Raw genomic sequence first — 14846 nt, forward strand, 5'->3', positions numbered from 1 at the left:
CTCTCGTTCCTCTCTACCTCTGCTCCCCACCCCCAGCCTGAAAGTTTCTGTTCAAAATTGCTTTAATTACAATATTGGCATATCTTAAAGATGTCTGAGAAGATGTCTCCAGAAAACAGTTGAAACTTGCCTTGGGTTGACCTTCCCCAAATTCTGAGCAATTAGTTATCATTTCACATCACGCCTGCACCAACAGAAAAGTCTTTTTGGCAACTTCTCCCTGCGACCCCACTCCCTCCACATGCTACCCTTTTGCACGTCAGAGGGAAGTGAGCTAACAAGTTGCACACCTCTCAAGGTATTGCAGAAGAGGAAGTTTTTATTTTTTTAATTATAGAAAAATGATTAAAATATAGATCAATAATTTTAATGAAGTAATGTGAGAATCAACATGTTTTGTGTTTAAAATGTATTCCTTTACTATACTTTGGCTTTTCAGTTTCTCTTTAACGTTATCCACTTTCTCTGGCATTTCCCTCAGAAATTAGGGATTAATATGCAAAGATGTCCTCTTTGGGTCTGTTTTCTGTTCTTTTTCTTCCAGCTTCTGTGGGCTTTGGCCATGTTAGTTCCAACCTGGAGTCCTGTCCAGGTTCTCAGTTTACAGAACATAGTTTCAGGAAAATGCCAAGTGTACAAAGGTGGCTACATTTGAGCAATCTGAAGGAAATACAGAATGTACTTTTAAAACTTTGTGCCTTTGATTCCATTTAGCTGTTTCACTGCTGATTTGCTCTTATTAAAACTCCTTTGTTTAAAAATAACAACCCCAAACCTTGAAGATAGAACATACTATATTATGCTTAATTTTTTTTTCTGAAATTTTGTAACTCATTGCTTGTTTTAGGCACCTGCTGACACTATGCCTCCCCACCCAAAAAACAAAATACAAAAAACCAGTGTTAGCAAAGACCTTTTATGAAAAAGATTGAAATAATCATCACAAGTAAGCAGGTTTAGCAACAGCTTTTAACTCTTCCTTGTTGTGAGTTCAGTAGATCAATATGCTTCCTGCTGATAAGGTAAGCACTTCCTTTCCTCTGATGACTGGGAGTTTGGGAAAAAATGGAATCAAATAGATTATCAGTCACCAGCACTTAAAGTTTTGTAAAGATAGACTAATTAAAACTGAAACCATACATTCCCTTCATGACATGATTTTATTCCTGTTCAGTTGGTGTCTGATGATGTTAATATGTTAGATTTTTGTCATATTTGCCTCAAATTAAATGAAAAAGATTTTTGCTTTATTGAGTTTTTTCAGGTTGCTCTGGTGGTTTTTTTCCTCAGTAGACGGACAGAACAGCAGTGAGGCAGGGCTCCACACAGCCATTAGTGCCTTAAGGCTGAATTGTCTAAGAAGGCACAGGAGAGAGAACACAGACCTGGGAGGAGGGAGTTTGCGGGGCGGGTGAGAGTGAGGGGCTGGCCCCAGATCTGCCATTCACTATGTGAGCTGTACAAACAGCAGCCTTCTTGAGCCTCACTTTGCTCATCTCTAAAATAGGCAATGATATGGGCCTGATATGATCATTCTTCCCTACCTCATAGAGTTGTTATGAATTCAAATAAGATAATGTGCTTATTAAAAGCACTCTGAAAACTGGAGTGCCGTACAAATATGAACTATCTTTATTGTAGCTTAAAGAACAATTGATTTCTTACCTCTCATCAGCTATTCATGATGGCTCTTTAGCTGGTACAGTAATTCCTCTTTTAACCCCAAAGTTGTCTTCTAATTTCATCATCTTTCTGGATAAGCTTTTGCTAAATTATAATACACAGCATGGGTGGAGTGATTATCATACGTAAGATACTTAGCTAAAAACCCTACTTTGTTTATTTCATTTAATCTATGTAATAACCCTATTAGGTTAAGTACTAATACTGCTACAGATGAAGAAATTGAGAAGTAGAAAGGTTAAATTAATTATCCAAGGAGTAATGCAGCCAGGATTGGAACCCATTTTGTCTTATGTCATACATTATTTTCTAGTTTGTATGTTACCATATTTTCAAAAGTTTGGCAACTTAACATGCAAACTGGACAACTCTGAAATCATGTATGTCTCCTGTATGAAAATCTCTTACTAATTGGGTGCAAAAGACTACTCTTTTTAACTCTATTCTAACTACATATCTCTCAAAATGTCTTGATTCATCACTGCATTTTCTACATCTTGGTTAGTATTTTCATCATTTGATAATTTTCTTTATGAAGACCCCTGAAATGCTTTCCTAAATCACTATCCTGTATTTTAGATTACTGAAAGAAACCCAGCTATAGAGAACATTTCTATATCTTTTATATTTTATTATACATTCAACCAGACAGGTTACATGATTATGAAGAGGATAATAGTCTAAACATCGCTCCCTCTGGTGTGTCCTGATAGCTATCAGTTGACCTAACTCCTTTCATCTCCAGCTTGTTTATCCTCTGTCTCTTTTTGCTATCCTTTCGTCTGCCCACTGCCACCCATACAAAGTCACAGGCATGACTGACAATAACATGATTTTTTTAGATGATGCATAGTCTGCTAAACTGTGTGTTTTCTCAGCAGTTTCATTTGTTTTGATATTTGCAGATACATCTGTACCATTATTTCTAATTTAAAATGAAATGGAGACATCTGAGATTTCCCAGAATCCTTGTTGTTTCCATCTTCAAAATGGGTGGTGGATTTAGAAGCAGATTTTCATCTGTGACTCACTCAGGAAAAACTATTTTGACAAAAGATTGTCAAGTCCTAAACCCCACACAAAGGGCAACGGAACAGTGAATAAAACACCTTTTCCCCCTCATGGCCAAAATAAATTTAAATTTAATAAGAAAGCAAAATTAGGATACTTGTTGTGTAGCAACTTTTTAGTATTAGGCATCAGCAACATTGATAACAAACACATAGATAAAGCAGTTTACCAAATAAATATATTTTTGAATTCCACAATCTGTTAAAATTAAAACAAAAAAACAAACCTAGTCTCTAACACAGAAAGTGCAGAAATGGTAAATCAAATAAAATCAATGGCTTTACTACCCAATATGAACAAGTGTTGAGGAGGTAGAATCAAATCATTTGGCCGTTGATTCATTTAAGCATAGAAGCATGTTTTCTCTCTTTAGAATTACACACAATAGGATGTTTGGATTGTCTGGGTATTTCTTTTGACTGACAGTGGGATGGATAGTAGATGTTGATACAGGTTCTAAATCACATTTCCTATATAGTAACTGACTCCCTTTTCCACAACTAATTAAGTAGAAAACGATGCCTAAATACAATTCAAAGACTCACATTATACATCCTTTCAAAAACTCAACTATTTGTTGTGAATTATAATTGTGTGTGCTTTCTTTTATAACTTAACTTATCTATTGGTATGAATTTGTAATTTTTCATTTTTATCCATAATTTTATAATTCCAAATTCATGTTCTAATGTTTTACTGTTAGCCTAGTGACAGCTTGAATTGTGAAGCAAATTATCAAATAAATTCACTATATATTTAATATTTTTGTTCAATAGAAATTTTCTTAATTTTGTTGTGAATACAGTTTCCCTCGTCTCTGAAAGAGAACAGAGTAAAAACAGACATCATTCATATTTTTCAGGACAAAATATATAATGTTAAAAATGGCTTTAAAGAGTTTTCAGACTTTGACAGTTTCTTTTTCTCCTCACAACCATACAATGTTTTTCCCCAATAATGTACTACTTTCAATAATATGGGAATTTCTCTCCAGAAGACACACACATAAGTGCTACTGGTGAGAAGAGAACATAATAGACCTAATGATTCAATTTTGCTTTGTTTTATTAAGCCTTGTTTGTGTTTGTTTTAAATCTCAGGAAAAAGAACTGTAAGTAGGTAAATAAAATAAATACTATAATTTTTCAAAGCATCACTGAATGGTAAGAACTTGATATTATCATTCCAGTTTACAGTTTACTAGTTTAAGGGTATTAGTATCCTGTTATTTGCAAAGGGATTTACTAGGAAAACTAAAACAATTGGAAAAACAATGGAAAACTCTCACAGATTTTTAGATGAATCAACTATAATAAAAGAAATTGAATTAGATTGTCCGATGAGCTGAAACTAAATTAGGATGCAGAGAAGAGATACCTTATCTTCCACTTTCTTGTTTTCTTTTATATTAGCTGGCCACAGAGTTTATTTTCCCCCTAAACATCTTTTCATTGGATTATTTATTTGATACAACTGATATCAAGAACTATAGGAGCTGAAAATACAGGTTAAAAAAAAATTGGGGAGGCAGAATGGCTTTGCTTATCTATAGTGTATTTTAGTAAAAGGCACTCCATCTTATGGCAACTTATCTGGGCCATTGTGCTGCACATCCTTTGATGGAATAACTGTTGGTGCCCCCGGGGTTGTGCAGTGGCTAACCACTGAGGATGGCTAACCATCTGTGCTGCTTTAGGCTTCAGGAATATTTTCTGTGTGTTATAGTAGGAAAAGTATTTTCCAATCTTTCATGGCACTTATGTTTTTTTAACATTCACCGCAGTCTATAAACCACGTCAGTATGTCTAATTTTAAGCAGCTTCTTTTTGCAGAGCTTTAACCAGAAATAAAAGCAGAAACTTTGCAGGCCATAGGACAGATACTACCCTGTACAACAAATTTAAAGTCTGAAAACATAGAGGTTTTCAAATGGAAGCAGGAAACCAGCAACTCAAGAAGATGGTAGCATGAGGAGCTGGAATCAGAACTTTTTTATCAAATTGAGATTCTTCTTACAATTCCCCTTAGCAATTTTTAGTTAAGTGGAGATTCTGTGTGGAGAATATTTCTTTTGAACTCTTCGAAAACTTGTTTTTCTTTCTCACTGTACAGGATTAATTTTCATAGTCAGCTTCATTGCCTTACAGTTCAATTTCATTCTTGGGAAAATGCACAAGTATTCATAATGGAGTGAGAGGCACTATCATTTTTATACATGAACAGCATTGTTGCAGAATAAGAGAAGGTACTTTAAAGAATTTGCCAACCAAAAAAAAAATTCTGAAAAAATAGAAAAGGGGTCTAGATATGTTAACAGAGCAAATATTTTTTTATCACCAAAAATTGCTAACAGAAAACAAGATAATTTTCTTTATTTCTAGTTTATCTTTAATTTTTTTCTAGTTTTATATTTAAAATTTATTTCTTCTAAAATTTTTTCTTTCCCTCTCCATTTTGAAATCTCTGTCTGAATTCCTACAAACGGTGTGAGTCTATAGAATATAGTAATTAAGTACTCTGGCACTACCAAATTGCTTGGTTGTGTGTCCTGGCTCTACCACTTACAAGCCAGGTAACCTAGGGCAAGCCATTTGACCTCTCTTTGCATTGGTTTGCTCATTTAGAAATGCTGATGTTAGTGCCTGCTTCATCCAGTTATTAAAAAAAGAAGTACCTGTAAAGCACACAGCACTCTGTGGTGACCTTTTTTAACTGTTACCTCATGTTGCAACATTTGATTTTTTGTTGTAGTCATTTGCCTTGATTTCTTTCTAAGGCATGGTATATAAACCTTTATAAAATATGTGCTGCACTCTTTGCAATCTTTTCCTGTGCTTGGGTGTCAAGTTTTTTTGTTTGTTTGGTTGATTTTTAGATATAAGTTCCCTGGATCAGGACATATATCATTTACTTTTCTCTCGTTTTTAATAGACTTTGTTTTTTAGAGGAGTTTTGGGTTCTCAACAAAATCAAGTAGAGGGTAGGTTTCCAATATATACCCACCCCTACATGCACAGCCTTTCCTATCATCAGTGTCCCCCACCAGAGTGGATATTTGTTACTACTGATGAACCTACACCGACACATCATTTATCACCCCAAGGACATTGTTTACATCAGGGTGCAGTCTTGCTGTTGTACATTCTGTGGGTTTGGACAAGGATAATGGCATGTATTACTCATTATCATATTACACAGAACAGTATCATATCATACTGCCTTAAAAACTCTGGGTGCCCCGGCTATTCACCCCTCCCTCTCTAACCCCCAGCAACCACTGATCCTATTACTGTCTCCATTGTTTTGTCTTTTCCAGAATTCATATAATTGGAATCATGCAGATTTTTAGACAGGTGTCTTTCACTTATTAATATGCATATACATTTCCTCCATGTCTTTTTGTGTCTTGATAGCTCATTTGTTGTTAGTATTGAGTAGTACTCCCTTGTCTGTATGTAGAACAGATTATTTATCCATTCAGCTACTGAAGGACATCTTGGATATTTCCAAGTTCTGGCAATTATGAATAAAGCTGCTGTAAACATCCATGTGCATCAGAGGGGAAAAGATGGTGGCATGAGAAGTGAGGCAGAAACCTCTTCCCAAAACCACATATAACATGAAAATATAGCAAATATAACTAATCCTGAAAGAGCAACCTGAAGACTGCAGAACAGACTGCCTACATCTGGGGAAAAGAGAAGACCTTACAGAAAAGGGTAAAGTAACAAGGCCATGATCCAGCAGGACTCAAGCTCTCCCCCAACCCAAGCTCACAGGTGGGAGGAAGAGAAATGGACCAGGGAAAGAGTAGAAGCCCAGTACTGCTAAACACCCACCCCTGGAGAGGTGATACGCAGCCTGTTGCTCCTTCCTCCTAGCCGGCACTGGACTGCACACCTGGTGCCCAACCATAGTGTGTGTGGCAGCTTCAGGTTGTAACATAGAGGCTCCTCCCTGCATGCATGGCTCACAGGACCTAGCAGTGGAGGCAGCACTATAACTGGGAAGCAGGAAAGAGCTCTTTTCTCCTGGCAGGAGCTGGTGCTGCACTCCTGTGACCCCTGCCATTGCTCCAGGTGCTGGACAGTTCCAGAAAGTAGCTTCTGGGCACTAGAGGACATCACCCACTCAAAGTTATTAGTCCGCAGGAATCATTAGAAATATGAAATGGCAAAAAAATTTGGTACAAACAGGAATGCAACAGACACGAGAAAGAGGGCTAAGTGAAACTGAAATCACCAATCTTCCTGATAAAGATTTCAAAAAAAAATCATAAACATGCTCATGGAGCTACAAAAAGATAGTCAAGATCTCAGGGAGGACTTCAAGAAAGAGATAGAAACTTTGAAAAATACACTATGTGAAATGAAATATATAATTGAGAGATTTAAAAGCAGATTAGATAGGTAAAGGAGACAGTAAATGGAATAGAAATTAGAGAACAGGAATACAAAGAAGCTGAGGCACAGAGATAAAAAGGATCCCTAGGAATGAAAGAATAATAAGATAACTCTGTGACCAATCAAAACTGAAGAATATTCACATTATAGGGGTACCAGAAAAAGAAGAGAAAGAAAAAGGGATAGAAAATTTCTTTGAGGAAATAATTGCTGAAAACTTCTCCAATGTGGGGAATGAAATAGTCTCTCAGGTCATGGAAGTACAGAGATCTCCCAACACAAGGGAAACAAGGAAGACAACACCAAGATATATAAAAATTAAAATGGAAAAGATCAAGGACAAGGACAGGGTATTAAAAATAGCCAGAGAGAGAAAAAAGATCACATACAAAGGAAAACCTATCAGGCTATCATCAGACTTCTCAACAGAAACCTTACAGGACAGAGGGGAGTGGCATGATATATTTAATGCAATGAAGCACAAGGGCCTTGAACCAAGAATATTCTATCTGGCAAGATTATCATTTAAATTTGAAGGAGGGATTAAACAGTTTCCAGATAAGTAAAAGTCGAGAACATTTACTTCCCACAAACCGTCTCTATAGTGTACTTTGGAGGGACTGCTATAGATGGAAGTGTTTCCAAGGCTAAATAGCTGTCACTAGAGAAAATAAAACCACAGTAAAGAAAGTAGACCAATTAATTACTAATCAAATGCAAAGTTAAATCAACTACCCACAAAGTCAGTCAATGGATTAAGAGTACAGAATATGATACCTAATATATAAAGAATGGAGGGGGAAGAAAAAGGAGGAAAAATAAAGAAACAAGTTGTTTTTGTAATAGTGTACTGAGTTAAGTTAGGCTGTTAGATAGTAAAGAAGTTACCCTTGAACCTTTGGTAACCACGAATCTAAAACCCCCAATGGCAATAAGTACATATCTATTGATAATCACACTAAATATAAGTGGTCTGAATGCACCAATCAAAAGACACAGAGTCACTGAATGGATAAAAAAACAAGACCTGTCTATATGCTGCCTACAAGAGACTCACTTCAAACCCAAAGAAATACACAGACTAAAAGTCAAGGGATGGAAAAAGATATTGCGTGCAAACAATAGGGAGAAAAAAGCAGGTGTTGCAGTACTTGTATCAGATAAAATAGACTTCAAAACAAAGAAGTAGCAAGAGACAAAGAAGGACATTACATAAATGATAAAGGGGTCAGTCCAACAAGAGGATATTACCATTATCAATATCCATGCACCCAACACAGGAGCACCTATATATGTGAAACAAATACTAACAGAATTAAAGGGGGAAACAGACTGCAATGCATTCATTTTAGGAGACTTCAGCACACCACTCACTCCAAAGGACAGATCAACCAGACAGAAAATAAGGTGACAGAGGCACTGAACAACACACTAGAACAAATGGACCTAATGGACATCTAGAGAACACTCCACCCAAAAGCAGCAGGATACACATTCTTCTCAAGTGCACATGGAACATTTTCAAGAATAGATCACATACAAGGCCACAAAAAGAGCCTCAGTAAATTCAGAAAGATTGAAATTGTGCCATCCAGCTTCTCAGACCACAAAGGTATGAAACTGGAAATAAATTATGCAAAGAAAACAAAAAGGCCCACAAACTCATGGAGGCTTAACAACATGCTCCTAAATAATCAGTGGATCCGTGACCAAATAAAACCAGAGATCAAGCATATATGGAGAAAATGAAAACAATAGCTCAACACTGCAAAATCCGTGGGATGCAACGAAGGCAGTTTTAAGAGGAGAGTATATTGCAATACAGGCTTACCTCAACAAAGAACAATCCCAATGAATAGTCTAAGCTCACAACTAATGAAACTAGTAAAAGAAGAAGAAATGGTGACCAAAGTCAGAAGAAGGAAGGACATAATAAAGATCAGAGCAGAAATAAATGAAATTGAGGAAAAAAAAACCAATAGAAAAAAATCAGTGAAACCAGGAACGGGCTTTTCAAGAAAATAAACAAAATAGATAAACCCCTAGCCAGACTTATCAAGAAAAAAAGAGACTGTACATACATAAACAGAATCAGAAATGAGAAAGGAAAAATCACTATGGACACCAAAGAAATACAAAGAATTATTAGAGAATACTATGAAAAATTATATGCTAACAAATTGGATAACCTAGAAGAAATGGACAACTTTCTAGAAAATTGCAACTTTCCAAGACTGACACACAAAAAAACAGAAAATCTGAACAGACCAATTACCAGCAATGAAATTAAATTGGTAATCAAAAAACTACTTAAGAACAAAACTGCTAGACTGCTTCACTGCTGAATTTTATCAAACATTTAGAGAAGACGTAATATCCATCCTCCTTAAAGTTTTCCAAAAAAGTAGAAGAGGAGGGAATACTTCCAAACTCATTCTATGAGGACAGCAGCACTCTAATACCAAAACCAGGCAAAGACACCATAAAAAAAGAAAATTACAGACCAATATCCCTGATGAACATAGATGCAAAAATACTCAACAAAATATTAGCAAACTGAATTAAAAAATACATAAAAAACATCATCCAACATGATCAAGAAGGATTTATTCCAGGGATGCAAGGATGGTACAATATTTGAAAATCCATCAACATCATCCAGCACATCAACAAACAGAAGGACAAAAGTCACATGATCATCTCCATAGCTGCTGAAAAAGCATTCAACAAAATTCAACATCCATTCATGATAAAAACTCTCAACAAAATGGGTATAGAGGGCAAGTACCTCAACATAATAAAGGCCATATATGACAAACCCATAGACAACATCATACTTAACAGCAAGAAGCTGAAAGCTTTTCCTTTAAGATTGGGAACAAGCAAAGGATGCCCACTCTCCCCATTTTCATTCAATATAGTACTGGAGGTCCTCATCTGGCAATCAGACAACACAAAGACATAAAAGGCATCCAGATGGGTAAGGAAGAAGTTAAACTGTTACTATTTGTAGATGCTATGGTATTGTACATAAAAAAAAACCCTAAAGAATCCACCCCAAAACTACTAGAACTAATAACTGAATTCAGCAAAGTTGCAGGATAGAAAATTAATACACAGAAATCTGTTGCATTTCTATATACTCATGATGAACTGCCAGAAAGAGAAACTGGGAAAACAACTCCATTTACAATTGCATCAAAAAGAATAAAATACCTAAGAACAAACCTAATCAAGGAGGTGAAAGACCTATACCCTGAAAACTACAAGACACTCTTAAGAGAAATTAAAGAGGACACTAACAAATGGAAATACATCCTGAGTTCATGGATAGGAAGCATTAATATTGTCAAAATGGCCATCCTGCCTAAAGCAATCTACAGATTCAATGCAATCCCCATCAAAATACCATGGCATTCTTCAATGAACTAGAATAAATAGTTCTAAAATTCATATGGAATCACAAAAGATGCCGAATAGCCAAAGTCATCCTGAGAAGGAAGAACAAACCTAGGAGGGATAATACTGCCCAAATTCAAGCTCTACTACAAAGCCACAGTAATCAAACCAATTTGGTACTGGAGCAAGAACAGACCCATAGATCAATGGAACAGAATAGAAAGCCCAGATATAAACCCACACATATATTCCCAGTTAATATACGATAAGGGAGCCATGGACATAAAATGGGGGAAATGACAGCCTCTTTAACAACTGGTATTGGCAGAACTGGACAGCTACATGTAAGAGAATGAAACTGGATTGTTGTCTAACTCCATACAGAAAAGTAAAATCAAAATGGATCAAAGACCTGAATTTAAGTCATGAAAGGATAAAATTCATAGAAGAAAACATAGGCAAAAATGTCTTGTATGTAAACATGAGCAACTTTTTCCTGAATACATCTCCTAAGGAAAAGGAAACAAAATAAAAAATGAACAAGTGGGACTACATCAAACTAACTTCTGTACAGCAAAGGACACCATCAGTAGAACAAAAAGGCATCCTACAGTATTGGAGAATATTCTCATAAACAACGTATCCTATAAAGGGTTAACATCCAAAATGTATAAAGAGCTGACAGGCCTCAACACCCACAAAGGAAATAACCTGATGAAAAAATGGGTGGAGGATCTGAACAGACACTTCTCCAAAGAAGGTATTCAGATGGCCAACAGGCACATAAAAAGGTGCTCCACATCACTATCAAGGAAATGCAAATTAAAATCACAATGAGATATTACCTCACACCCGTTAGGATGGCCAACATTGAAAAGACAAGGAACAACAAATGCTGGCAAGGATGTGGAGAAACTACACTGTCGGTGGGAATCTCAATTAGTTCAACCATTGTGGAAAGCAATATGGATGTTCCTCAAAAAAACTAAAAATATAAATACAATTGGACCCAGGAATTCCACTCTTAGGAATTTACCTGAAGAAAACAAGATCCCAGATTAAAAAAGACACATGCACCCCTGTTTATCACAGCATTTACAATAGCCACAATATGGAAGCAACCTAAGTGTCCATCAGTAGATGAATGGATAAAGAAGATGTAGTATATATACACAATGGAATATTATTCAGCCTTAAGAAGAAAACAAATCCTATCATTTGCAACAACATAGGTGGAACTAGAGGGTATTATGTTCAGTGAAATGAGCCAAGCAGAGAAAGACAAGTACCAAATGATTTCACTCATTTGTGGAGTATAAGAATAAAGAAAAACTGAAGGAACAAAACAGCAGCAGACTCCCAGACTCCAAGAAGGGTCTAGCGGTTACCAAAGGGAAGGGGTTGGGGAGGGTAGGAGAAGTTTATTAAGGGCATAATAATTAGCACTTACAATATAGGTAGGTCATGGGGAAGGCAGTGTAGCATGGAGAAGACAAGTAGTGACTCTATAGCATCTTACTTCACTGATGGACAGTGACTGCAATGGAGTGTCGGTGGGGGGACTTGATAATATGGGTGCATGTTGAAACCACAATGTTGCTCATGTGATACCTTCATAAGATTGTATATCAATGATACCTTATTTTTAAAAATCCATGTGCAGATTTTTACTTAGATATATCTTTTTTCCCCCCTGCAGCCTCTTGTACAAAGGTAAGAATTGTCAGCACTTAATAATTCTGCATCTTAGGTCTGGTAAGGACTTAGAAATAATGTTTTAGATACAAGAAAACTGAAGACTGAGAGACATGGTGTTCACTGGGTAAAACTGCTTACCTAGTCTACCATGAAATTCTTACCTGAATGTAATGAAGAAAATATAAAAATTAAAATGACATAAGGATTGAGAATGATTGTACCAAATGATGAAATCAATGTTTTTTAAAATAATAAATTCAGTAAGTTGTAGCATGATATTTTCTTCATTGTTTTATAACTACTGAATCATAACCTTATAACTTTATGATTTTTCTCCTAAACTAGGTGTTGTGCATTTTCAGTGACATTTTGCATTTTTCCTAGGGGCCAATGCCCTCCTTGAACTGACTGAACCTTGCTGTTTTCACAGGTTGTGGTGGGGAGTTGTCTGGGGCCACAGGCTCCTTCAGCAGCCCTAGGTACCCTAACACATACCCTCCCAACAAGGAATGTATCTGGTATATTAATGCTGCCCCCGGGAGTAGCGTGCAGCTCACCATCCATGACTTTGATGTGGAGTATCATGCAAGTTGCAAATTTGACGTCCTGGAGGTAGGAATTTAGATTGCTTTTCAGCACATTCCAAATTTGGGGTAAGACTGGAAATCTCTGCAAAAATCCCTAAATTCTTTACCGTGGCCAGTAGTGTTCTATACTTAAGACATTTTGATGAGTATTAGGTGTTCGTTAAGCCCAGGGAAATGGGCTTAACATCTCAATTTGGATTTCCCTGAAAGGTGTACCTGAAGGACTGGGTGGTGGGCAGTGTAGCTAGGAGGGAATGCCAGGAAGCAGGAGCGAGGGACAGAAAGGGGGAGCCACAAGGATTAAAGTTGAGAATATGCCTGTGGGGAAGTTGGGCTTAACCATCCCAGACCCTCAGACATGCTGTGAGGACTGCTCCTCACACTTGTCCTTTTAAGGACACATGGCTGAGCCACTGGTCCCCCAACTCCCACCCCCATTGATGGCTCTTGGGATTGTTAGCACCCACACCTCCAACCCATTTGGGAAAGCTCCCAAAGGCAGCTGGCAGGCGGAGGGTAGAGAAGAGGTGGTGCTTGGGTGGGACTCAGCAGTAAGCAGAGGAATTGCCACCCCATCATTGCAGCTGCAGTCTGGCGGGGTCAGCACAGTGCAGGGCGCAAAAATGCATCTGTTGCAGAAGGCTCTTAAATAGTGGTCACTGGGATCGGATGAGGCATTTGAAGATAAGAGCTTCCAACACTACCGCAAAGCATTTATCTCAGATAATTAAGATGGCCTTTTAAAATCTATTACAAACAGCTCTTTATCGCAGGGATCTAGTCATTAGGGTGTATATATAATCTATTTCCTGAACTTTGACCTGTCTGTGAAATGTAGTGGCTTCCAAGTGTACACAAAACTCCTATGGTATCAGCTACAGGGACTGTTCTAGCACATCATGACAAGAGTCTATGCCTGGTAGACCTTGAACCCCATGAGGGCTGGGTATTTGTATTTGTTTGGTTTTGTTTTATTACTATACCCTTTGGGGCACAGAGCACTTGGCAAATAGTAAACTATTGAAATATATTTGTGGAATGAATGAAAGCACCCAAACTTGACTGACACACCTCAGTATGCACACTGGTGGTGGTTTGCAAGGGGATTTGACATCCATTTTCCCATCTGAATATTCAACAATCCTTTGAGGTCAGAGGGGAATTTTGTCCCCATTTCATCGTTGTCAAAACAGAGGCTCGAAAAGATTGATGAAGTTTTCCATGACTGCAGGGATGGTGAGTGGAAGACCTGAGAGCTGAACTCATCCCCTGCTCAGTCTCCCATGTAAGCCGGGGTACAAAGGTAGAGGTGGGCAGCATGCAAGAGGTTGAAATGAGCAGCATGTACTTTATAGGAAATTTTAATACTTAAAAACTTTATTTAATTACAAAACAAGTTCTTTTCTTGGAAAGAAATGGGGTTCTCAAATCAAGCCCTCACTGAGTGATACAGAATCACCAGGAATTGCATTTAGCAGCCCCTGTCTCTCTAAATGAGGATAAAGCTGAAGTAAGTGACATCAGAGGATGAGCTGTAGGTCCTTGGGTTAAAACCCATACCCTGGTCTTCATGTAAATACTGTTGCCAAGACATGGCTCCATCTCAGAAGAGGAACGGTTTTTAAGAGGCGAGAACAAGGTGGCTCCAGACATTCACACTCACGATCTGAAGTAAGAATAAGCACTCTCACGTGGAATGGCCTTTTTTTACCAGCAAGGATAATTCTCAGTTGCAGAAAACCCCTTAACACTAATGAAGAGCTGGCAGTGCTTCTCCACAGTAATGTGAAATGTCCCAACCCTTCATTTTCATGTTCCAAGATCCATGTGACTGTTGTCCACTTGGCAAAATGTAAATGGGCTCATTGTGCTCTGGATTTTGTCATACCCATTACATGAGAAAGCAAAGACTGGGGCTGTTCCCTGCAAGCAGCCTTGGGAACAGGGGACAAAGCAGGGTCCCCAGGCAGCAACATTCAAGCAGGGTCCTGTGCTTGCACAAAAA

General features: G+C 37.5%; 1 protein-coding gene across 3 annotated transcripts in view; it reads left to right on the plus strand.

Annotated features, from left to right (window-relative positions):
- Nucleotides 1-14846, plus strand: part of CUBN (cubilin) — a 257655-nt gene that overhangs the window by 110858 nt on the left and 131951 nt on the right. For all 3 annotated transcript variants that reach the window (XM_057498263.1, XM_057498265.1, XM_036889071.2), the window contains exon 29: nucleotides 12685-12866. In XM_057498263.1, the coding sequence (XP_057354246.1) occupies nucleotides 12685-12866 (182 nt within the window). The remainder of the gene's footprint in view (nucleotides 1-12684; nucleotides 12867-14846) is intronic.

This window comes from Manis pentadactyla, chromosome 3, assembly GCF_030020395.1.
Source record: "Manis pentadactyla isolate mManPen7 chromosome 3, mManPen7.hap1, whole genome shotgun sequence".
Taxonomy (NCBI): domain Eukaryota; kingdom Metazoa; phylum Chordata; class Mammalia; order Pholidota; family Manidae; genus Manis; species Manis pentadactyla.